The sequence below is a fragment of the Elephas maximus genome, chromosome 14 (genome assembly GCF_024166365.1).
Source record: "Elephas maximus indicus isolate mEleMax1 chromosome 14, mEleMax1 primary haplotype, whole genome shotgun sequence".
NCBI lineage: Eukaryota > Metazoa > Chordata > Mammalia > Proboscidea > Elephantidae > Elephas > Elephas maximus.
In genome coordinates this window covers 65,227,629-65,254,662 of record NC_064832.1, presented here as the reverse complement: position 1 = coordinate 65,254,662, position 27,034 = coordinate 65,227,629, and the positions used below count along the sequence as shown (strand labels likewise).

The following is a 27,034-nucleotide window of genomic DNA, read 5'->3' as shown; positions in this document are numbered from 1 at the left end:
TTTTAGCCACTTTCCCACTACTTACAAAGAATCACAGCAGTCAGCACGCCCTAATTCCATTTTTTGATCATTGAATTTTATACTCCTTAACACAAATCTTGAGGAACTCTTCATAGAAAAAGTTGGCGCCTCTTCCCACCAGCAATCAAAACCATACGAACCTCCATCAATTGCTTCAGTTGGCCTTTGTTTGCACTCAGTTCTTCCGATAGGTCATTCTTTTTCACTTGTAGCTCACAGATTTCCTTTCTTAATGGAGTCACTAGTTCATAGAACCGAATCTTTTAAAAAAAAAAAAAAAGTCAAATTAATAAGCAGTCTTGAAATTTAAAATATAATTAAAATTTGCCAATGTACAGTACTCTCGATTACCAGCAATAAAAGGGAGTACCTACAAAACTAAACGAAGATAGCTGTTAATTGACCCAGACCACTGATACTTTATTAAGTCTTAATGTTTGATTAAATTTCTTCCAGATCAGATTATCTGTAACTCCCCAAACCGGCCACAGTCTCCCTTTCCTCTCTTTTACCAATACTCCATTTACTACTCCTCGTCCGCTACTACTGCTCACTCCACACTATCTGCTTGTCATTTCCCGAACACATGAAGTGTTCAAGGGGTTTGTTCTTGCTGTTTCCCCTGCTCGAAAACTTTTTCCCACATAAATGCATGGCTCATGCTTTCACTTCCTTCAGGTCTCTGGTCAAAAGTCACCTTATCAGTAAAGCCTTGCTTTATTCCCTTAGCCCAATTGATAACAGCACCCTCATTCAGCACTAGCTATTCTTCATTCCAGTTTTTTTCTCCATAGCACTTAGGACAAATCACATTCCACATATATATTTTTTTAATTCATTGTGCTTTAGGTTAAAGTTTACAGTGCAAATTAGTTTCTCATTCGAAAATTTATACACAAATTGTTTTGTGACATTGGCTGCAATTCCCACAATGCGCCAGCACGCTCACACTTTCCTGTACACCCTGGGTTCCCTGTGTCCATGTGTCCAGGTTTCCTGTCCCTTCTTGCATTCTTGTCTTTGTTTTTGGGTGGGTGTTGCCCATTGCCAATCTTGTATACTTGATTGAACTAAGAAGCACGTTCCTTACGTATGTTACTGTTTGTTTTGAAAGGTGGACTTTGGGACTGGCTTCAGTTCTGAGTTAGTAGGATGGCCAGGGGCCATAGTCTCAGGAATTCCTCCAGTTTCTGTCACACCAGTAAGTCTAGCCTTTGTGAATTTGAATTTTGTTCTACTTTTTTCTCCCGCTCTCTCCAGAATCTTCTATTGTAATTCCTGTCAGAGCATAGGTGGTGGTAGCTGGGCACCATCTAGTCCTTCTGGGCTCAAGCTGGTGGAGGCTGTGGTTCATGTGCTCCATTAGTCCTTTGGACTAATATTTTTCTCATGTCTCCGGTTTTCTTCATTCTCCTTTGCTGCAAACATGATGAGACCAATAGTTGTATTTTAGATGGCCACTCCCAAGCTTCTAAGATCCCAGACGCTACTCACCAAAGTAGGATGTACATTTTCTTTGTAAACTATGTTATGCCAATTGACCTAGATGTCCTCCTAGACCATGGTCCCTAGCCTTTGGTGCCAGTAATTCAGTCCCTCAAGGTGTTTCAATGTGTCGAGGAAGCTTCTAAGACTTCGTCTTGGCCATGTTGTTCTGACTTCCCCTATACTGTGTGTTGTCTTTCCCTTCACCAAAGTTAACACTTGTCTACTATTGTTAGTGCTTTCCTCTCCCCACTCCTCCCCTCCTTTGTAATCATCAAAGATGGTTTTTTTTTTTCTGTGTGTAAACCTTTTCTTGGGTTTTTATAATAGTGGTCTTATGTGATATTTGTCCTTTTGTGATTGACTTATTTCACTCATCATACTGTACTCCAGATTCATCCACATTGTGAGATGCTTCACAGATCCATTGTTCTTTATCATTGCACAGTGTTCCATTGTGTGTATGTACCATCATTTGTTTATCCATTCATCTGTTGATGGGCACTTAGGTTGTTTCCGTTTTTTGCTACTGTAAATAATGCCGCAATGAATAAGGGTGTGCATATGTCTATTTGTGTGATGGCTCTTATTTCTCTAGGATATATTTCTAGGAGTGGGATTGCTGGATCGTATGGTATTTCTATTTCTAGCTTTTTAAGGAGGTGCCATATCGTTTTCCAGAGTGGTTGTGCCATTTCATATTCCCACTAGTAGTGCATTAAGAGTTCCAATCTCCCTAAAACCTCTTCAACATTTGTTGTTTTGTTTTTTTTTTGATACATGCCAGTAAATGTCGGGTTGAGACGGTATCTCATTGTAGTTTTGATGTGCATTTCTCTAATGGCTAATGATTGGGAGCATTTCCTCACGTGTCTGTTATCTGCCTAAATGTCTTCTTTGGTGAAGCGTCTGTTCATATCCTTTGCCCATTTTTTAAATGGATTATTTGTCTTGTTATTGAGGTGTTGAAGTATTCTATAGAATCTAGAGATTAGACCCTTGTCAGATATGCTGTAGCTAAAAAGTCTGTCCCAGTCTGTAGGTTCTCTTTTTATTCTTTTGGTGAAGTCTTCTAATGAGCATAAGTGTTTAATTTTTAGGCGCTCCCAGTTATCTAGCTTATCTTCTGGTGTTTGTACATCGTCAGATATGGTCTGTATTCTATTTATGCCATGTATCAGGGCCCCGAGCATTATCCCTGTTGTTTCTTCCATATTCTTTATCGTTTTAGGTTTTATATCTAAGTCTCTGATCCATTTTGGGTTAGTATTGGTGGATGGTGTGAGGTACAGGTCTTGTTTCATTTTTTAACAGATGGACATCCAGTTTTGCCAGCACCCTTTGTTAAAAAGGCTGTTTTTTCCCCATTTAACGGACTCCGGTCCTTTTCAAGGATTGGGGTTTACATCTGGGTTCTCAATTCTGTTCCACTGGTCTGTGTGTCTGTCATTACACCAGTACAAGGCTGTGTGGGCTACTGTGGCTATACAGTAGGTTCTGAGATTAGGCAGTATAAGGCCTCCTACTTTGTCCTTTTTCTTCAATAATGCTTTGCTTATACAGGGGCTTTTCTTTTCCATATAAAGTTGGTGATAGGTTTTTTTCATCTTGTTAAAAACTGCTGTTGGTATCTGGATCAGGATTGCCTTATATCTATAGATCGCTCTGGGCAGCGCTGACATTTTCACAATGTTGAGTCTTCCTATCCATGAGCATGGTATTTTTTCCATTTATACAGGTCTCTTTTGGTTTCTTGAATTAGTGTTTGTAGTTTTCTTTGCATAGGTTTTTTACATCCTTGGTTAAAGTTATTCCTAAGTATTTTATCTTTTTAGAGCTTTTATAAATGGTATTGTTTTCCTGATTTCCTTTTCGAAGTTCTCTGTTGGTGCATTCTACGTATTTTACTTTTAATTTATCGTCTGTATTGCTGTACTAGAAATGTAAGCTCCATAATGGTAGGGATTTTTGTCTGGGTGAAGTTTACTTTTCTTTTTCTCTAAAGTGAGATAAGCCGTAGAAATCTTTTTTTAAATTGCGCTTTAGGTGAAAGTTTACAGAGCAAATTAGTTTCTCATTAAACAATACACAAGTTGTTTTGTGACACTGGTTGCCAACCTCACTATGTGTCAACACTATCCCTTTCCACATTGGGTTACCTGTTTCCATTCGTCCAGTTATCCTGCCTATTCCTTCCTTCTCGTCTTTGTTTTTGTGCTAATATGGCCACTTAGTCTTACATACAGGATTGAACTATGAAGGATGTTTCTTACGTGTGTTACTGTTTACCCTATAGGCCTGTCCAATCTTTTGGCTGAAGGGTGAACCTCAGCAGTGACTTCAATACTGAGTTAAAAGAGTGTCTAGGGGCCATACTCTTGGGGTAAAGTTTACTTTTTATTTTCATTTTAGGCTCTTGGTTTACTGCAATCATTACAGTGTAAAGAATAATTAGGATCAATCGAGAGGTGGCTTTCACATCACTACTTCCATTCAGTTTAGACCTCTCTTCCCATTCGTAATTCCCTCAGGAGAATTTTTCTTCCCTAAACTAGTGAAGAGTTCCATCTAATAAAGTTCTATGAAATTAGGACATCATCAGTAAATTCGGAAAAGACAATTAGGGACTCCTTCTTATATAGGAATAGAATCTGAAACCCCTCAACATATTACCATATTGCAGCAAAGTCCCATATCTCGTAAGAGTCCCAAGTCTTAAGACTAGTCCTTAACATATTAATGAATCTGTGTACAAATAACTAGTCAGGATAATACTGTCTGCGAAAACAAAAGATGGGATAAAGAATATTAACAAACTGGAGAGCAAAAATATATATATAACTGCCACCAGTGGGACACTTGATACCCACTATGGATAAATCCTCAATGACAGCCCCTGGAACATTTAACACGTTTTAGACAGCACAATTTGCGCAGAAAAGCTATATTTGAACTATTTAAATAAAAAGCTGCACAAGTACACTTCATTTTATAGGAAATCACAAATCTGGAAACAATATCCAAATGAGAACTAAGAGTAGCAATAACCACCCCAGCAAAAAGAATAGATAATATTTATTATGTGCATTCTATGTCTAAGCACTGTCCTAAGCATTTTATGTTTATATACAAATTCTTAATCTTCACAATTACCCCAATAAAAAAGCCCTATTATTATTATTGACCTTTTATAGATGAAAAACTCGAACTTCTTAAGGTGAAATGACCTCTATTAATCATAAGCCAGCAGTTCTCAGTAAGTGGCCTGGGGGCCCCTAGGAGGCTCCCAATACCCATCCAGGTGGTCCAGAAGATCAAAACCACTTTCAGCATTACAGTAAGATGCTTTTTGTCTGTTTCACTCATTCTCTCGTGATTGTATGGTGGAGTTTGCCAGAGGCTGCTTAACGTGTGACGGTGTCATTGTTCTGAAGGCTAATACAACGTGTGCTTGTGTATTCTTGTGTTTTAAAAATTTGTTTTAATTTCTAATATGGTAAATATTGATAGACATAACCTATGTAAAACAAAAACTCTTTGAAATTCTCAACACTTTTTAGAGTGTAAAGGGGTCTTGACACCAAGAAATTTGAGACCACTGCCATAGATTAATCCTATATATAAACATGACCTCTCAATTTATTTAGGTATTAATTTGTGAAATTATTTAAAAATAATTATAGATTCACAGGAGGCTGCAAAAGGGTCCTGTATGTCCTTCAACCAGTTGCTCCTAATGGATCCATCTTACATATGTATAACACAATATCAAAGCCAGGAAATGATATTGGTACAATGTGTGTGTATACCTCTAGATTCCTGCAACCACCATCACCACAATCAAGATCCCGAACTAGTCTACCACCAGAAAGATCTCCTTCCTGCTATCCCTTTTTGATCACACCCATTCCTCTCTCTTCCACTATCCCTAACCTCTGGCAACCACTAATCTGTTCTTCATCTCTATAATTTTCCATTTTGAGAATGTTATATAAATGGAATAATACAGAATTTTGAGACTAGCCTTTTTACTATTAATCCCTTGAGATCCACCCAAGTTGTTGCTCTTCCTCAGTAACTTTTAATAAAATTTTATGATATTCTTCATGAAGAGTTTGTATGTATTTAACAGGTTTATTCTGAGGTACTTTATGCATTGCATTGCGATTATAAATAGTATACTTTATAAAATTACATCTTCTCACTATTGGTTGCTGGTAGATAGAAATATGTGTTGAAAAAGTAAATCATGTAGTTGAGAATATTAGCCTAGAATGACCAACACCCAGATAAAGTCTAGTAAAATTACTGCACTTAAAAAAAGAGAAATTTTTTTTTTCCATATCCAGGCAAAAAGTGACTAAGGGAAAAGAGATTACCATCTAATTATTTGACAGCAGCACTTTAGAAGATAGTAAAGAAAGAAGATGTAAACCAAGGATCATCTATTTAGCAAAACTGACTTCCAAGTATAAAGGGCAGGGATAAACTTTATGAACTCAGGGAATGCAAGAATTCGGGGAATGTTGTCCTCGCAAGCTCTTCCTTAGCAAACTACTACATTCCGAGCATCAGACAACCAAAATGACCAGCCAGGAATTGACCTAAGGACCTGCAGATTTTAAAGAAACTTAACAGTTTCTTATAACAGATAATTACTTACACAACTAACACTAAATGAGGGTTAAAGGAAGACAGTATAGTATATAATTGCTTTAAGCTCAAACAAGATACAGTACAACTACAAAAAAAGGCAGGGGGGAGATAAAGTAAGTGACTACTTATGGGATATTCTAATTCCATCATCCCCTGTGTCCTTGAGAACCAGAATTTGTGGTGAGGAAGAAAAAAACATACAAATGTAGCACAGAAGAAAATTAAGTAAAACCTTGCAAAATTTATTTGAACTGGAGTTATCAATATGAACTCGAGGTATCTTATCTTTTAAAAATACACATACACACATGCATATTCCTGACTTTGTTCACTGACAATGACTAGTCTAGGAGCAATGATTCCTACTGCCCAGATGAAGGTCTTGATACATCACCTCCCACCAAGAAGCCAGGGTTTCTTAGACAAATGGTTGTTTTCGGGTTTGCGGCAGGAATTGTATGAGATGAGCCTGGAAGCCTTGTCAAAGCCAGATAGAAAACTATCAAAGCCTAGGAGTCACGTCAAAAGGACTCAGATGCTCACCTGAAGAGGCTCTCATTTGCCAAAGATTGCATTTTAAACTTCAAAAAGTATTAATGGCAACTGACTGAAACCCATAAATGTTCAAATTCATGAGTTCATAAGGACATGAACTAATAAGGATATAATCATAAGGATGAGCATATATAAATTTGCATGTATCCATATTTATATAATACAAATATGCATAAATATAAGTATATTAGAAATAAATAAAACTAACATCTTTGGAGTTTGCTAGGGAACCAGTTTTAGATAAATAGAGGGAATCAAGCATTTATCCTGCCTTTCCAACATAAACTGTACAACTTCGTAATCAAACAATACATGAGGGAAGCATCTCTTAAGAATTCCAACTAACAAAGAAAAATGAAATTAAAGAATTAGAATACCACTGTTCAGAAACCCTCAATTAATTCATGTATTTAGGCATTACACATCAATAGCTGTTAACATCATAACAAAAAAGAGACAAGCAGATATTATGTGCCTCCCGATGAAAGAATTTAACACCACAAATTAAACTTGCCAAAGGTACCAAATGTTAGTGTGTTCAAGTTCTAGATTCGGTTGTCAATTTGAAAGAAATACAGAGAACAAATGAATATGTTGAACTACAGCATGAGAATGTAGTCATAAAATCCTGAATGTGAGAAACTCTAAGACTGGGTTCTTCAATAGACAAAATGGATGAAAAATAAAGGAATGGAGACAAAACTTGCAGATTTTAGAGAATCTTAACAGACATATCACATTTTTTTAAAAATGAACAAAACTACAGTGTTTCAGTTTTATAGTCTTGGATGACAAAACTACAAAGAAATATAAAGAAATGATTACTGTAATAGTCAGATGATGTTTATTTTGGGGGGAAGAAAGAGAGCTTTGGCTACAACAGAGAATATGGAGGGGGCCTGAGGAGGTGAGAAAAGTTGTATTTTTTTGACTCAACTAATAGCTATTTGGGTATTCTACGTTACCTCATTAAGCTATACATTAATTTTGTGAAGGTCTCTATTATTTTATCATAAAAAGACTAAAAAATTAAATTGAAATGGGAATACAGAAAACATAGAATAATCCATTTCTAAGATTTCCATATACTGACATATATCCATACACGTTTGTACGTGAAACTGGTTACTTCTTGGGAGCGGGACTAGGAAGGAATGAATGTAGCACTTCTACTTTTAACTTCATACATTTCTGTGTTGGTTAAATTTTTTCTATGTATTACTTCTGTTATTTAAAAAACCAATAACGTTTAGTCTCTGATACAGAACCTGGAGAGATGTCAAGTGGGAGGAATTAATTCCTAGGTAAAGGTCCTCTATGGAATAATTTCAGATTACTCTTGAATAGAAACTATGCAGTATAAAAACCTCCAAATACATAAGTGATGGTTAAGATTGTGTGTCAACTTGGCTGTGCCATGATTCTCAGTGTTTTGGCACCTGTATAATGTTATGATCACTTCCCTGTTGAAATCTGTAATGTGATCACCCCCATGACGCAATCTGCTGAGTGTTACTGGCAGGGGTGAGACCTGTGGTAGCTCACTGTCCCCTCAGCCTTCATCTCTCTGCCTTTTGCTGCCTATTTCCTTCCTGTTCACCTTGCCAAGGTTTTTGGCTTATTCTGGATCCAGCAGCTGCCTCTTGTCTGACCTCTGGTTCTTGGGACTTGAGCTAGCAGCTTACCTGTCCATCTTGGGGTTTGGCAATCTTCACAGCCTGCAAGCAAGAGTCCTGCTCCCCAACCTGCTGATCTCGGGCTCGCCAGCCCCTGCAGCTACGTGAATCAGGAGAAACCTTGCAGTCTTGCCTGCCAACCTTGGAATTCCTTGACCTTCACAACCTGTGAGTGGGAGCCCTGATCTCCAACCTGCCGATCTTGGGTTCACTGGCTTTTGTGGCTCCATGAATTGGGAAAGGCCTCTATCATGATCCATGGACTTGGGACGGTCCAACCTCTACAATCGCGTGAGCTGTTTCCTTGATGTATAATCTCTATATATCTATATGCCTTACTAGTTTTGCTTCTCTAGAGAACATAGCCTAATGCAAGATACTAAAGAGAGGAGGTTCATAACCAGGCTTCTTGGAGTCAGCTGTAGAGTAGTTTGCCTCTAAAGTATTTCCTCATTTGTCCAAGTTTCAGTCACGATTGTTTGGGTCTAAAGGCCAGAGTTCCACTCAGGCTAATGAAATGAATGTTTACCATTAGGATAAATGTGTACTAAAACAAGAAAAGCATCAAGAACTGAGGCAAAGGTATGGACATGCTATTTTATCTTTCTTAGCAGTATACCTCATGGTCTCTCCTTGCATACTAAAAAACACCAAGTCCATGGCCATCGAGTTAATTCTGACTCATAGCAACCCTACAGGACAGAGTAGAACTGCCCCCACAGGGTTTCCAAGGAACAGCTGGTGGATTCGAACTGCCGACCTTTTGGTTAACAGCCTGAGCTCTTAGCTATTGCTCCGCCAGTCCCTGTAAACATATTCTATCCTCTACTCTGTAAGACCTGGTCTACTTTTTCCCTATTAGGGATACAGGGGATCTCCTGGGGAACATGCTAATAGCTAGAGAAGACTTTCTATCCATAAACTGCTTTTAACTATCTAGATGTAACTGGTCTGCCCATATCGCTTATTTAAATAAACTTGGAATTTATAGATTTATGGGGCATGGTTCACTGGAAGGAGCCCTGGTGGTACAGTGGTTAAAGTGCTCAGCTGCTAACCAAAAGGTCGGTGCTTTGTGGGAGAAAGATGTGGCAGTCTGCTTCCATAAAGGTTACAGCCTTGGAAACCTTATGAGGAAGTTCTACTCTGTCCTATAGGGTTGCTATGATCAGAATCCACTTGATGACAATGAGTTTCAGTTTGTGTTTATTGAAAAATGAAAAATAAACTAATGTAAGCATTTCCTATCTTTTTATTAACAGAACATAAAAACAGAGAAGCTCTGAAATCATATTTCAACAACCTCACCATTCCCTACAACACCCTTCGATCTGTATTCGAGCCCCCTTAGGCTTATCCTGGTGGTGACAAATACCTCTAATTAGACGGCACATTCATCTCCTTCAGAATCCCAAAAGCTTCAGGGTCATGCTGTTGTTAGTTGCCATCGCATCAATTCCAACTCACGGTGACCCCATGTGTACAGAGCAGAACTGCATTCCATGGAATTTTCAAGGCTGTAACATTTTGGAAGCAGACTGCCATGCCAGGTATGTCTTCTGAGATGCCTCTGGGTGGGTTCGAACCACCAACTTTCCAGTTAGTAGTTGAGGGCTTAACCTTGGGCACCATCCAGGGGCTTTTATGACAGTGCTACCACCAGTTTATGATGTAATTTTTCATTTCTATAGACTATAGTCACTAACTTCAGAGACCTATCTACTGCTTGACCTTGGAGATCGATGTTCAAAATCTTTAAAATTTGGCTATCAGAACACAACTCAACATCTTTAGATTAGGGCCATAAAATAATTTATCAAGTGAGTATCCCAAAAGTATCTAGAAACCTACAATCACAACCATATAAATTGCAAAAATTTAGTCTGAGAATATATGAAGGATTTCTTTTTTTTAAGTGATACACAATACTTACAGACACATATTCAGGAATCGAGAGCTGATCTTCAGGAAAAGCTTTTAGTTTCATATATTGCTCTTCTGCCAACTCAAAGTCACGAAGGTTTCGACGAATATCTCCAGCCTTCTCTCTTAGCTGAAGATTTGTCTCCTCTAGTTGTTTCTGTCTCAATAAGATAGTTTCCATTTCTTGTTTCAATAGTTCTTGATATTTTCTATATTAAGAGAGAATTTACAGCAAACTTAAGAAATCTTTGAGATTTAATTTTCTCAAAGTTTCCTTTACATAGTAACATAAAATTCAGACATGAGAAGCCCAAAAGAATTTTTGACTCTAGCTAAATGCTTATTTACGTAACTAGTTAAACATGAAATAACAATTTCATACTAAAAATTATTAGGTAGACACATAAGTTTTTAGAGAACTGGTACCTTTAAAGAATGATTTTAAAGGTTAAAATTATAAAATTATTCACCTCCTCTGCTTAAGGCTTAAGTCTTTTACATCTGTTTTGGGCCCCACCCATTAAAGTCATTTTCATTCTCTTTATCCAGGTACTTTCAGGTATACTTCTCTAAGATGGCAATACTGAACCATCATATGGCAACCACTGAAGAAATGTATATAGAAATCTGCACATAGTCACCATTCTCAAAGAATATATGCAGCAGACATTGTTATGGCAGGTTTAAGTAGAAAGTGACAATCTGATTTTTTTTTCTTTTCCTACTGTAACACTCCCATCAACACAGAAATGTGCTGTTACCTCTTTTACCTTAAAACAAAGGAACAAAAAATACAATTTTTGACCCATTTCACTACCTCCTCTATTTGTTCCCCAACATAGCAAAACTTCTCAAAAGTTGTCTAAGACCCCTGTCTCCATTTCTTTCCCCTTAAACCCATGCCAATCAGGTTTTCACCCTCTCTACCAAAATTTCAAGATCACCAATGAATTTCAGATTGCTAAATCCAATGATAAATTTTTAGTCCTTTTTATCCATAACTGACTTACAGCATTTGACAAAACCAATCTCTCTTGATACCGTTTCTTCAGCTGGCTTCCAAGACACCACACTCTCTTCATTTTTCTCCTTTTTTCACTGGTGGCATCTAATAAGCGTCCTTTTCTGGTTTGTCTTAATGTTGGAGACCTTGGTCTTCTTCTCTGTCTATATTCACTTCCTTGGGGGAACACATCCAGTCTCATGACTTTAAATACTATCTATACTCTATGACTCCCAGATTTATATCTCTAGGCTGGACTTCTCATATACATCCGATTGGATATCTACTAAGACAACTCTAACTTAACATGTCCCAAACTGAACTCCTGTTCTTTACCCACAAGCCTATCCCACTGTGGTTTTCCCTATTCTCACTGGTAGTAATTCGTTCCTTTCATTTATTCAGGCCAAAAACACTGGCACTATCCTTGACTTATCTTTTTCTCATAAACTACACATCTAATCCATCAGGAAATTCTATCAACTCTACCTTCAAAATATATCCAGAACCCAGTCACTTTTTACTACCATTAGGCATCAAGAGGATTACTGTAACAGCCTCCCAACTGCCCTCTCAGTATCATTCACCTACTGACAAATGTTTAAAGAATTAGAGTAGAAGCCCTAATAATGAATGCGGTATTTCCTGCAGTGTGGTCCCCAGCACAGGGTCATCAGGATCACTTGGGAACTTGGTAGAAATGCAAATACTCAGGTTCCACCCCAAATCAGAGCCTCTGAAGGTAGGGCCCAGCAATCTTGTTTTAACAAATCCTCCAGGTGTTTCTGCTGGATGCTAAAGTTGGAGGACCACTGATCTGATGTGGTAGTGGCCAGTAACTGGACAGGTAATTTTTTTTTCAAAATCAAGATACTTTTTATGGATTTGTTTGACTTTGCCCTCAATATTTAAACCTGCCTTGCTTACATTTAATGATTTTTTTTTAGTCAATCATTTTTATTGAACTGTTCCAAAGGATTCATTTTAGTTTTCATAAAACAATGCATCTTCTTTGTACTTAGATTTCAATTTTAAGCTCAATTATGCAAGTATAATAGCAAGTACAATTGGCATAGACATATTTGACAGTAAACACCATAGGTTCTTAAGGAGCACAAAACTCAGCCGGAGAAAGTATACAGGTAATACTAGAAGTTACTTCAAGCCAGGAGCATTCAAGGAGCCATGGGGTTCAATCAGTATGTTTCACACAGCAAATGAAGAGAGGTTAACCCAGAGAGTAGGTTAAGTGGTAGTCCGTTTAGAGAGCTTCCACTGTCATTTTATGGTTTACATACATTGGTCAATACTTGTCTGTTGAGTGAATACTGAATTTGTGTGTGTGCACGTGTGTTTGTACTGTATCAAGTAACCTACATTTTGCTGGTCTGGATGTAAAAATTATTACCATCTCTCTCTTAAAATTTCTTTATCTTGGCTCACAATCACATATATGAGCAGGTAATGAAATTGCTTTTGGCTGCTAAATACATAATGCTGGTGTTTTTAAACTCTTCTTACCTGGCATCCTTCTGCTGAAAACTCAATTGGTTGTCTAATCTCAAGGTTAGCAGCTGCTTCTGGTGAAGTGCATCATTCAGTTTCTCTTCCAATTCTTCAATCTTAATAAAGAAAAAAAGGTAAATTATACGTTAATTTTCAAACTTATCAGAAAGAAAGAACTATGTCTGAAAATGGTAAATATTAAAAAAAGAAAAAAGGCATTTAAAAGTAACAAGTTAAAAACGAGTAGTTTTTTTTTTTTTTTTTTTTGGCAACAGTTGTCTACGAATTGCAGCCTTGCTCATAAAAATGGTTTTCAAACTATAATTTGAAACTGTTCTCCTAAATGATTTTTGCCTGCTGCCATCAAGAGACAATTTTATTCCCTTTACCCATTCTCATTGAGAAGCTCATGTATAATGGGAATTTTATGTTGGTGCCTTCCCTGGGTTATTTCCAGCCCAGACTCCACATTTCTACTACAGATCCATGTATCAGTTTACTACCCGCTGCTGTTGGGTAGATTCTGACTCATCGTGACCCCACATGTTATAGAGAAGAACTGCTCAGTAGGGTACTCTTGGCTGTAAAGTTTTACAGAAGCAGATCGCCAGGCCTTTTTTCTGTGGTGTTGCTGGGTTGGTTCGAACTGCCAACCTTTAGATTAGTAGAAAAACCCAAACCATTTGCCCCACACAGGAACCTTATCTGACTACTATACATCTTCAGTTGGCTACCTTAGGGGCGATGCCATCAATATCCATTTTGAAGATTTATTTGAAGCATATTTTTAAACTCAAAAAGTAATAGGAAATAAACAGACGCTTTGTGATTAAAGATCTAGCCCCTCGCAAAGTCTCCATCATAAATCCCTCGAGGAATCTCGTCATTTTCAGCTTTAAATTTCTAAGGGGTAATTTTTAAAAAGTTATGGGAATATTCAGATATATTAATGACATATAAATGTTCAATAATTAATTTGATAATAAGATATAAATTACCAAACAAAAAGCTGTAAAATATGCCTTTCTAAGAATACCTTTTGGCCTCAGGGACACTGTGTAAAAAATTTAGGTGATGCTAGAGATAAAGAAACGGCAACAGAAGTTCTGCTCCTTGAGCATGACGTTCCCCATCAGCCTTTCTCTCAGGCTGTTCTCAGCTTTCTGCCAAAGATGCCCTGGGGCGTTACTGAGAACGTAAGTTAAAAAATTCTTAATATCATCATAAATAATCAAATCAAAGCTAGTTTTAAGTCCAATATGTGATTTTAAATACGTAGAAACCAGTGTTTTTCCTCTCTGCATTTAGTAAAGCAAAGCACTCTGGAGTACCACTGAAACCATTTGCTTCCTTGTTGAAAGATAATTTTTCTAGGGAGGCAATGCTACGATATGTCCGCTTTCTCAAATACGACATCATTGCTAGTAGTCGCAAATCAGAATGTGTGATTACCGTTAAGAAAATGAAGTTAGATTGTTTTTTATATAGACACTGATTTCAGAAGAACTCTGTTGCAGTGGTACTGGTGACGTAATTGTTTATTTCTTTGTAATATGGCCTCTCCTAGGACATGAAAAACTGAGAAGACCTGAAGCATCTGTGTGTTTCTAGTTAACCTGACAACCACTGATTTGTTTCTGTCACTCTAACTTTGCCTTTTCTAGAATTTCATATTAAAGTAATCAACCCAAACCCAATGCCGTCAAGTTGATTCTGACTCACAGCGACCCTATGGGCCAGAGGAGAACTGCCCCATAGAGTTTCCAAGGAGCGCCTGGTGGATCTGAACTGCCAACCCTTTGGTTAGCAGCTGTAGCACTTAACCACTATACCACCAGGGTTTCCTATTAAAGTGATCAGGCTACATATAAAGTCTTTTGTGTCTGGCTTCTGTAACTTTGAAAATTCATCCATGCTGCTGTGTGTATCACTAGTTTGTTCTTCTTTTCCCACTGAGTTGAATAGCATTCTATATACATATATATGCTGCAATTTGTTTTATCTATTTACCAGTTTTTAGCTATTTTGGATACAGTTGGTATGAACATTCACATATGCACCTTTGTGAATTTCCGGAGTGGTTGCACCATTTTGCATTCCACCTCTATATGAGTTCCAGCTGCTTCATATCTTTGCAAAGCTTTTTAATGTCTATCTTTAATGTTAGCCATTCTATAGGTACGTAGCAGTGCTGCACTGTGGTTTTAATTTCCATTTCCCTAATAACTAATGAAAAGAGCCACGGTGGTGAAACATTTAAGCACTCAGCTGCTAACAGAAAGGTTGGTGGTTTGAACCCACCAGGCGGCTCCATGGGAAAAAGACCTGGCGATCTGCTTCCACAAAGATTGTTGTTGTTGTATACCACCATAGAGTCAATTTTCAACTAATAGCAACCCTATGTGACAAAGCAGAACTTCCCCACAGGACAGAACTGCCCTGGTAAGTTTCCCTTTCTACATTGGAAGCTCCTGTAAGTTTTATGGTTCTTAGCTCTAATGTTCAAGTCTATGGTCCATTTTGAGCTAAGGGTAGAAGTTCATCCTTTGGCATATGGATATCTAATAGTTCCAGCACATCCACTGAAAAGGTTCTCCTTTCTTGATTTGAATGATCAATCTACTGAAGGTTAAATGATGATATAAATATGGGTCCATTTGGGACTCTCTTAGTCTGTTTGGTTCATCTATGTGTCTATCATCATACCAGCACCAAACTTTCTTAATTACGTAGCTTTACAGTATGTCTTGAAATCACATAGTGCAAGTCTTCCAACTTTGTTATTTTTCATAATTATTTTGGCTACTCTAGATCCTTTGACTAACCATATAAATTTTCCAATAACCTTACTATTGTCTACGAAAGAACCTGCTGGGATTTTGGTTGGGGTTACATTAAATGTACAGATCGATGTAGGGAGAATTGGCACCTTAACGATATTGAGTCTTCTAATCCCTGACCATGCTATGTATCTACTTTAATTTGGTCTTTATAAATTTCCATCAGCAATGTTTTATAGTTTTCAATATACATGTATTACACATATTTTGCTAAACTTATCTTGAAGCATTTTATGATTTTTTATCTATTTAAATTCCAATTGTCTGATGCTAATATAGGGCAATGCAACTGACTTTTGTATATTGACCTTGCATCCTTCAATTTTGCTGAAGCCACTTATTAGTTTTAGTAGCTTTCTTGTAAATCCTTGAGGATCTTGTACATAGACATCATGTCTTCTGTGAACAAAGTTTTAATTCTTCTTTTCCACCTTATATCATTTTTCGTTCAATGCAATTTTAATAAAAATTCCAGCAGGGATTTTTGTTGTCCTCAACAAGCTGGTTCTAAAATGTCTATGAAAGATGCTGAAGAAGGAAAAGTAAAACAGGTATTTGATAACAGAAAAATACACTGTGGCAAAGATTGGTTGGATGTTCACCAAATCCATTTTGTCTTCCTTCGCATACAGCCAAACTGTCTTCCCAAACCCCTTCTCATTTAGGCGGAACCATGTGGCTAGTTTTTGTCAATGGAATGTTGGTGGAAAAAACTAGTTATAGTTCTGGACAGTTAAAAGCGTATAAACTTTCTTCATACTCACTCTCTTTTCCTTTCCTGATGGTCCTCGAGGCCATATGCCAAAGATGACGGCAATACCATCAAAGATGGAAGGTATCTGGATCTATGAGTCACCACTTGTAGAAGACTCACCAGAGAGGGTGTGTGGAACATCCCCCATTGGTCTTTGAGTAAGAAACTCAATGAGATATGGGGTTTGTTACATTAGTCAGCCTATCTGACTTTTACCATCACTATAAAGAGAGATGCCCTAATGATGTCCTTTTTTTGGCCATCAAAGCTACAAAATAATAAGCATTCATAGCCACCTCTCCTGTGTAAATGGAAAAAGTGTCCCTGCTCTTCCTAAAATCCAATCCTTAATACATTCAAGCTATTCCCTCTTGCATTGTCAAATTCCTTTCCTGGATCATTCCTACCATCACGCAAAATGTTCAATATCCCATTTCAAAACACAACAAACAACATTCCTTCGATGACAAAACTTCCTTTGCTACAGCACCATTCCTCTGCTCGCCTTCCGAGCAAAACCTCAATACACTTGTCTTACACCATTCCAGTGCAACTGTTCTTGTCAAAGGTATGAGTCACTTCCACAATGCCAGTTCGATAGTTATTCTTGTATATTTTTCTTACTTGATTTTTTAGCATGACTTGACAGAGCTGACCATTTTGTCTTCCTTTGTTTTCTATGATACTACTCTCTGATTTTCCTCCTAACTCACTGGACACTCTTAAGTTTCTCAGTCTTCTTTGCTAGATTCTTTTCCTTTATCCCACTTCTAACTGTTGGACTGCCCCTTGGTTTTGGACCTTCTTTTCTCTCACTAGGTAATACTATCCAATCCCATGGTTTAAATGCCATTTATATGCCATGTGTATTTTATATACATATTTCTAGTCACAGACTCTCCTCTAAATTCTAATTTCATTTAGGAGTCTAGCAGGAATCTAAAATTTAACACGTTCAAAACAGAATTTATATTGTAACTCCCAACTTTTCATTTCTTAGTAAATAGCTCTAGTAGATGATGCTAAAAACTTAAGATTCTTACATTTAGATTATTTGCAATAGCTTGTCTACTGTTTCAACCCCATCTGCCCTCAGTCTATCACATCAGTAATATTTTGAATACAAAAATCAAGACATGTAACTCTGAGCACAAGCGTAAACCAACTGCCTAAAATCCGCCAATGGCCCCCCGACTACATAATCTAAAGCAAGGGTTAGAAAATGATGGCCATGGGCCAAATCCAGCCCATATCCAATTTCTGTGCAGCCTACGAGCTAAGACTAAATCTTCAATTTTTAAAGAATATATTAAAAAAAAAAAAAGGCAGAACAAAGAAGAATATGTGATAGACCATATGTGGCCCACAAAATCTAAAATATTTACGATCTGGCTCTTTACAGAAAGAGTTTGGTGACTCTTTATCTAAAGGAGAAAATCCACACTGCTAAGTCACTCTATGTCATATGACCTCTGAAGATACCGTTTGATTGTTGATCACTTCTCTCCTGTGAGTGTAACCTCCATAAAAAAAGGACTGTCATATTCATTGCTATTATACCTCAGCAGCATGTCTCATAAACATCTTCAATCAATAAATAATATGATTTTCCACAGTTTTCACTATTAATATTTTGCAAGTCAAGAATACTGTTAGCACAAGGAGAGAAACTACTACTTTTTTCTAAGGCTTGTAACTTTTAAAATTTGAACTGCCTTCTAAATTAAATCCCTTTACTCAGTGGCAATCAGGCTGGGAAGATGCACTCCATCTCCCACAGATCTCTAACGAGAGATGAACAAAAAGAGTTTTGCTATTTAAAAATAGATGGCTAAAGAGAATGAAGAGTAAAGGAATAAAGAAATGAGTAAGGAAGAGGACAGCACCAACAAACACACACAAAAAAAAAATCGTAGCAACCTCATGTGTGCAGAGCAGAACTGCTCCACAGAGTTTTCAAGACTGTAACCTTTAGAAGCAGTTTGGGAGACCTGTCTTCCAAGGTGCCTCTGGGTGGTTTCAAACTGTCAACCTTTCCACTGATAGTCAAGCACTTGACCATTTGCAACACATGGGGTCAGTATGATTCAGAATCAGCTCAGCAGCAACTGACAACAACAACAAAAAAACACGCTGCCATCAAGTCCATTTCAATTCATGGTGACGCCACTGGGATACAGGCTAATATATAGGATTTTTTGGGCTATAATCTTTACAGAAGCAAATTGCCAGGCCTTTTTTCCACAACACCACTAGGTGGGTTTGAACTGACAACCTTTAGCAGTCAAGCATAAACCATGTGCAACACCGAGGGAAATTTTAGGCAGCAATAGATAGAGATAAAAAGAGTGAAACCTAATAATTATACAGAAAGTTTGATCTGAATTTCTAAATTCTCTTAGTAAGCAGCTGAGTGGAAATCGGGAATCAATGCTTTTGAAGTGTTCTTTAACTTGTTCCTGTTTTTTACACATGGAGAAACCAAATCAAAATGGGTCAAGACATTCCAATTAACTTAAACTATAAAAATGCCACGTGTATATAAATATCTGTACTACTGCCATACCAGCATGGAAAGAGGTTAGATCACATGGGTTCACATATTTTCTAAGTAAAAAGACACTGATAAGTAAAGAAAACAAGTTACTCCCAGTATCAATTCTTCCCTTCTTTCTGATATAACCCTGATTTTTATTAGTGACAATCATGTGTTCATTAAAATTTATATTTCCCAGCTTCCTATCCTTAGCAGCTGGGTGTGATCATGCTATACAGTTTTAGCCAAAGTTTTGGGATTCTGGAAAAGCTCTTTAAAAGGAACTGATTGATCTGGCATATGCCCCCTTTTCCTATTACCTTTTTCCTTGTTTCTGCCTATAACACTGACACAATACTGGAGGTGGGTGTGCCATTCTGTGATTCTGAGGTAAAAAGCACATGCTAAAAACATCTGAGCACGTTAAAAGAAGCCTGGGTCCCTAACGACATCAAGGAAGAACTATATCAGATCCAAATTGCCTATATCCAAATTCTTGTTCTATCAGAGAACAAAATCCTTAACTTTTCTAAGCCACGGTTTCCACATCTCTTGCAACTAGCAGGCACCATTTTCCAAGTCTTTGTTATTAACAACTCTTAATCTCTGAAGCTCTGGACAACTAGTTTAATCTCTTTCCATAGCAGAAATACTTAAAATATTCATGAAAACTGGCCATTCAACATTGGAATGTTTCCAATGACAGGGAACTTAGTGACTTAAAATCAGGCCATTTAAAACAGTAACAAGTTTACATCCAGTACAAACTCACTTTTCCTGTGACTTCCAGGTATTATCATGTAGCTATATGGGTTTTTTTTTTATAGTCTAGTAAGGGAAACTTACGTTGTGTAACACTCAAGTGTGGTATTTTCATCTTTGCAGCCCTGATGCCCAATGCTTAGAAAACACTAAGCTTGGAGAATGAACAACTGGCTAAAAAGACCATTCGCATCAGTTCCAGACTCACACCTTTTTTTTATATTAACATATCTGAAATTAGAATGTATCTTACAATCTAAGGCACATAATCGATGGTGTCTTAGGTTCAATGAATCACAGAAGACTAATTCTTTCATGTTCATTAGAAGCAAGGATGGCAAGGCTTCGTCTCACATACTTTGGACATATTATCAGGAGGGACCAGTCCCTGGAGAAGGATGTCATGCTTTGTAAAGTAGAGGGTCAGCGAAAAAGAAGACTCTCAACGAGATGGACTGACACAGTGGGTTCAACATTGGGCTCAAACGTAATGATGGCGAGGATGGCGCAGGACTGGGCAGTGTTTCGTTCTGTAGCATATATGGTCGCTATGAGTCAGAACCAACTCGATGGCACCTAACAACAATTCTTTTATCATGCAATATTTCTTCATATATTTGACAGCAAACATCTTACCCCGAAAGGGTATCCAAATGGAACCTTAGGCAAAAAACTATGAGAATGCAGAGAAGGGCAGCTATTCCGGAGAGCAAGTCAGCAATACTTGGTCAAATTAAGCATATATGAAATTCTACTATGGTACAGAAATTCTACTCCTTGGTATATATCTCAAAGAAATTTTCACACAGATCCAAAAGAAAAATGTCTAAAGGTGGCCAAGGTTGCTTGTGGAATAAGGAGTTTGAAGCAATCTGAATGGATATACATAGTGGAAGTGAATGGATAAATTGATAGATGTACACCACTGGAATTATGTAGGAGTTGGAAGCAAAGGACTAGATGTACACATAGACGAATGATTTTAAAAATAGCAGTTAGTGGGGGGGGGGGAACTACAGAAGAGATGAAATCTAAAACAAAACATGTATTTTATGCAAACTAATGATTTTTTTTAAATGATAAAAGATATCCACTTTTAAGAATACATGGAACAAAAGAACATTAAAATGGTTGCACAAAGAGAGGGAGGAATGCAAAATAAGCTATGAAAATAAAAAAGAATATATAAAAGACAGTAGCCTTGCAAGGATCAATGATGACTATATGCCATAAACTGAGAAATATGATTAATTCAATCTTCTACATTTGAAGTCCAAGTAGAAAGCCACAACACTAACAAACTGTGCTATGCACCACAGGAGTACAAAAACAATAATATAGAGCTGAATAAGTGTAGCTATTATTATTATTTATTAAGTACCAGGAATCACTGTATGAGTTCACATGCATTGATTAACAACTCTGTGAAGTAAATACTATCTATATCCTTATTTTACACAAAGTCAGGGAATAGAAAAGTTAAGGAATTGATCCAAGGTCAAAAACCAGGCTGAAATTCAAACCCAGACTGTGCACATCTAGAACTGCAGCTCTCATCTATTACATTAGAGTGTCTATCATGAAAAAGCCACCATTTCTATAATGTAAAGCTTACACTTTTAAAAAGGAGAGAAGCCATTTATGAACAAACACAATACAATTTGAAAACAAATAACAAAAAGGTGGCCAAACAAAACGTGAGTTTGGATGTGGTACACAGCAGTCACTTAGAAAGTGTTAGAAGATTCACTTTTTAGAGTATGGGTTCTAGACTTCTTAAGTTTGAATCCTTCCTGGTTTCATCACTTCCATCTGAATGGCCTTGGGTATGCTATTAACTACTCTGTAGCTGTGTTTCATTAAGTGCCAAATGGGGTTTGGTCACTCATTTAACAAATAGTTGAGCACTTACTATCAGGCACAAGTCTGACTTACTCCATTGATTCATTTAATACTATGGGTCAGGCAAGATCCTCTTACAGAAGTACCCATACCTCAAGAGGGTTACTGTGAGGCTTAAATAAGATAATACATGAAAAGTTCTCAGGATGCTGTCTGGCAGAGTAAGCACTCAATTAATGTTAGCTACTAACATTTCTTTAAAATTTACTTGAACTAGTTCCTTATGTCATCAAAACTTGAGGTGTTGGACACTTCCTTATTTTCCTAGAGAGGCATGGTCAAGAAAGTTTTTCTACAAGCAGGACACTAATGAATGTTAGCATACATAACCCATTAACCTGTTGTGGTCGAGTTGATTCCAACTCATAGCGACCCTTTAGGACAGAGTAGAACTGCCCTATGTGGTTTCCAAGGAGTGCCTGGTAGATTCAAACTGCTGACCTTTTGGTAAGCAGCTGTAGCTCTTAACCACTACGCCACCAGGGTTTTCATAGACAAAAGCAAAAGTAAGGACGCTGACTTAGGAGAAGGTACATCTGAAACGAAAAAATGCAGAAGAGGGCAGAGAGTAGAAAAACCTGGGACAAAGAGTAAAAGTGGAGGATTTACTATTAGAAAGAAAACACCTTATCAGAGACAGAAATAAGAATAAAGAACTGTCTCCTGTCTTTCTGAAATTACTATACATTTCCTACAGCTAGTGACGACTTTACCAGATCTTATACACAATACTCTGTAACTGTGAATAACCACAGAACAGGACAGAAAAACAAGGACCATCCTTGGTATTGCCACGGCAAACGCCACTTGCTGAAGACTGTACGTAGTATCTGAATCTAAGATCCCTGGCTTCTTAATGTAAGTCTCTAGGTGAGAAAATCAGTTCAGCACTCGACTGTTAACCAAAAGGTTGGCAGCTGGAACCCACCCAGAGGCCTTTGAAAGAAAAGGCCCGATGATCTGCTTCTGGACATTCACAGCCCTGAACGCCCTACAGTGTGCACTTCTGCTCTGCCTGTGTGGGGTCGCTGTGAGTCAAGATCTACTCGACAGCAATTGGTTTTTCGGTTTTGGGTTCTTAACAGATGCAGTACCTATCGAATTAGGGTTTCCCCCACCCTAAATAACTTTTTTTTTAAATAACAGAAATAATTACAACAAAAGAATAGAAGACAGAACAAAAACTCCACGATAGAGGATACAGATTCAATAACTTAATGATCTCAATTCTCCCCATCAAGGTAGTCACATCAGGGTTAGTTTTCAATGAAGCAGAAAAGATTGTGGCTAGAATATAAACCTAAGACAACATTCTCACACTACCTAGAATTTTTAAATTGAGTCTACCTAGTGTTTTTTTTAGTGTGAGCACTACAGGAGACACTTCACGAGAGTAATTCACCTCGGCTACAGCCACACCTGTCTGTCAGTGGAAGCGTGCACGCTGCTATGATGCTGAACAGGTTTCAGCCAAGCTTCCAGACTAAGACAAACCAAGAAGAAAAGCCTGGTGATCTATTTTTGAAAATTAGTCAATGAAAACCCTGTGAATCATACAGGTTGGATCTGCAAGCTACCATGGTATTATGGACTGTGTTCCCCGAAAATGTATGTTGTAAATCCTAACCCCTACACGTGGTATAATTCCATTTGGGAATGGGTTGTCTTTGCTACGTTAACGAGACAGGATTAGTATAGGGTGAGTCTTAAGTCAATCTCTTTTGAGACATGAAAGAAATTAAACAAACTGGCGAAAGAAGCAGAGATGGGGGAAGAGAGATGCCAAACCACATGAAGACTCAGGAGCATAAGCTCAGAAGAGACAAAGACCTTCCTCTAGAGCCGACAGAGAGAGAAAGCCTTACCCTACAGCCGTGCCCTGAATTCGGACTTCTAACCTCCTAAACTGTGAGCAGATTGGTTTGTTAAAGCCACTCACTTGTGTTGTTATAGCAGCACTAAATAACAAAGACACATGGGGATGACACAGGACCAGGCAGCTTTTCATTCTGTTGTGTATGGAGTCGCCCTAAATTGGGGGCCAGCTGGATACCAGCTAACAATACAACAACTAACTTTAAATGACCCCTTCTTTCAGTATTCTTTTATTTGGTAAACAAATATTTTTCCCCTACCTATTAACAAAAATAAACTTTTCAAGTTCACATCACAGATGTTATTGCTATTGTGTGCTACTGAGTTGATTCTGACTCACAGTGACCCTAAAGGCAGAGGAAAACTGCCCCATAGGGTTTCCTAGGCTGAAATCTCTACGGGAGCAGATCGCCATGTTAGATCACATATACCCAAAACCCAAACTCACTGCTGTTGAGTCGATTCCAACTCACAGTGACCCTACTGGACAGAGGAGAACTGCCCCATAGGGTTTCCAAGGAGTGGGTGATAGATTCAATTTGTTGATCTTTTTTTTGGTTAGCAGCTGAGCTCTTAACCACTACACGACCAAAGCTCCCCAGATGACATATAAAAAAATCAAACCCAAATCCACTGCCGTGGAGTCGATTCCGACTCATAGCGATATTATCGGACAGAGCAGAACTGCCCCATAGGGTTTCCAAGGAGCAGCTGGTGGATTCGATCTGCTGACCTTTTGGTTAGCAGCTGTAGCTCTTAACCACTACGCCACCACGGCTCCCAGATTACATATAAAACCAAACCAATCCTGTTGCCGTTGATTCTGACCCACAGCGACCCTATAGGGCAGAGTAGAACTGCCCCATAGGATTTCCAAGGCGTGCCTGGTGGATATGAACTGCTAACCTTTTGGTTAGCAGCCATAGTTGTTAACCACTACGCCAGGGTTTCCAGATCACTTATAAACCAAAACCAAACCCAGTGCCATCGAGTCGATTCTGACTCATAGCGACCCTATAGGACAGAGTAGAACTGCCCCACAGAGTTTCCAAGGAGCGCCTGGCGGATCTGAACTGCCGATCCTTTGGTTAGCAGCCATAGTTGTTAACCACGACGCCAGGGTTTCCAAATCACGTATAGATAAATCTAATTCGCTAGGAGTCCAAGTCGACTCGACAGCACTTAACAACGATTCTTATTTATCTGCAGTTTCAATATAATAAATCATACAGATAACATTTGCACCTAATCTTACCTTTGTAAGATAATCCATTTTCAAATTGTCGATCATCATGTTTTTCTGGGATAGTTCTATTTTCAGTAACTGAATATTATGAAGTAATTCTTTCCGTTCAATTAGCTGCCTGGTGATTTTGATTTTACCATCTCTCTCTTCTGACGAGGAAACATCATCTGTAGGTACTGTCGTTTCTAAACTAATATCTTCAGATTCCAAAGAACTAGAGACGTTCACTTTTTTTGACTCCTTAGGAATTTTTCGAGACATCTTTATCGTTATGGGTCAGTTTTTGTCTCTAAAATTCAATTTCAACTCTCTGTAAATAAAAAATAATAATTTAAATGTGCTCATTCACTACAGAAAACAAAACGATAACGAAAACATGAAACGATACTAAGAATTCCCAAGTACTTGTTAGACAATCTGGAAGACCCAACATCTAGGACAGATTACTGGAGTGAGTGCTCAAATCAAACATGTTGTTGTTAGGTGCCATCTGAGTAACGCTCGAACTCATATCAACCCTACAGTACAAAGCAGAACTGCCCTGTAGAGTTTCCAAGGAGCAGCTGGTGTATTTGAACTGCCGACCTTTTGGTTAGCAGCCGAGCTCTTAACCACTACCCCACCAGGGCTCCAAATCAAACATATAGTCATTAAAACCCAACTGTGGAATAAAAGTCCCGGTTTCTGGGCAGAGGAATTGTTCCTGGAGGAAATAAAGAATTGTATACTTGTCAAGATAAAAGACAAAGCCCTAAATCATTATTACTCAAGAATGCTCCTAATAAAGGCAACACATGTTCCAGGAAAAACCACTTCTGAGTTGGTCAGGGGAAGGCTATATAGACGCAGGACTTAAAATCTTGAAGGATTTATGTAGGTATGGTAAAAAAGGAAAAGCATGAGGTATAGAGATGGTGAAAACGTAAAACAACAGGAGAAGATAGCAGTAGTCTCGCTAGGGCAAAGTCTTTGTGAATTTGAGCAGTGACTCCTTCCATTCCCTAAACATAAATGCACACACACAACCTTCAAGACCCTTGGGACAAGTCTGTGGAGGACCCTAAACAGCAAAGTACGTTTGGGTTTTATTCTACAGGCAATGGAACATCGCTGAATATTTTTAATATAGGGAAACAGCGCTATAAAAACTTTTGTAGACTACCCAAATAGCATAATGAAAACAAGGTGGAAGAGCAAAACTCAAGTACGCTAGGATTTTTTGCAACTCCTTTGTTTTAATACTACGCGATATAATAAATTTCTCGTGGTATTACAGACTTCAATTTTTCCTAAGGCAGTGAATGATTAGAAAAGAGGTGTGTGAAGAGGAAACGGTAAGAACTTCCGTAGTTAACCCTCCTTTTTGAAGGAAAAAGAGAAATGAAAGATGAAATAAAGGGCAGATAACATCTCCTGGACTACGTAGGATCGGACACTCAGAGAATAAGCCCCAAATTGGTAGCATCGGATGATTCCTTGCCCCGTGCAGGAAAAGAAGATCGATCGCCGCAAACTACCTCGAAAGCTTCAATTATTCCAGGTCGAAGGCTAGACCAACCGCCACCGCGAGAGCGTTTCCAGTCTGCAGTTCCGGTCGCAGCCCCCCAGCGAGCGCTCTCAGAGCCAGGGACCGTTAGGATCCGTAACCAAGACAACCATTTCCGCGCCCCGGGGAGGACGGAAGAAGCGGCTGCGTGCAAAGCCCTCGCTGCCGGAACTCAGCTCTCCCGGGTCTGCAGAGGTTCCGCAAGCAACGCATACCTGGCGCCGGAGTCCAGCGGCAGGCCCCTCCCAGACACGGGCGGAAACGGCTCCGGGCTCCGCCCATCCCACCGGGTTCTTCGCCTCTGCCCAAGAGAGCCAACCAACATCAGTCTCGACGTTTTCTCGCGAGCGTTGTTTACCAATACTCTCGAGCGGGAAGGGGCGAACTTCGGGTTGAGGCATAGTTGTGCGAGAGCTCCTCTCTTGATTTTTTTTTCCGGAAGAGTACTGCCGGCGTTTTGGGTTCAGCGCCTCGAGACAAAATGCTGAAGTCCAAAACTTTCTTAAAAAAGACGCGGTCAGGCGGCGTGATGAAGATTGTGCGTGAGCACTACCTGCGGGACGATATCGGATGTGGTACGACCGGGTGCGCAGCGTGCGGCGGGGCGCACGAGGGGCCAGCCCTCGAGCCGCAGCCCCAAGACCCGGCGAGCAGCCTCTGCCCCCAGCCGCACTACTTGCTGCCTGACACCAACGTGCTGCTTCACCAGGTGCGCTGGAGGGTGGGCGTTGGGCATCGCGGGCCCACG

General features: G+C 38.7%; 2 protein-coding genes across 3 annotated transcripts in view; one reads left to right on the top strand and one right to left on the bottom strand.

The window, feature by feature from the left end:
• Positions 1–26,491, bottom strand: part of PIBF1 (progesterone immunomodulatory binding factor 1) — a 237,629-nt gene extending 211,138 nt beyond the window's left edge. For both annotated transcript variants that reach the window (XM_049853427.1, XM_049853428.1), the window contains exons 1-5: positions 26,258–26,491; positions 24,750–25,050; positions 12,841–12,941; positions 10,327–10,525; positions 162–281 (exon numbers count right to left, since the gene is read on the bottom strand). In XM_049853427.1, the coding sequence (XP_049709384.1) occupies positions 162–281; positions 10,327–10,525; positions 12,841–12,941; positions 24,750–25,001 (672 nt within the window). In that variant the 5' untranslated portion in view covers positions 25,002–25,050; positions 26,258–26,491. The remainder of the gene's footprint in view (positions 1–161; positions 282–10,326; positions 10,526–12,840; positions 12,942–24,749; positions 25,051–26,257) is intronic.
• A 182-nt stretch (positions 26,492–26,673) lies between these two features.
• DIS3 (DIS3 homolog, exosome endoribonuclease and 3'-5' exoribonuclease) overlaps positions 26,674–27,034 on the top strand; it is a 31,220-nt gene continuing 30,859 nt past the window's right edge. The window contains exon 1 of the mRNA XM_049853425.1: positions 26,674–26,995. Coding sequence (XP_049709382.1) covers positions 26,768–26,995 — 228 coding nt within the window. The 5' untranslated portion in view covers positions 26,674–26,767. The remainder of the gene's footprint in view (positions 26,996–27,034) is intronic.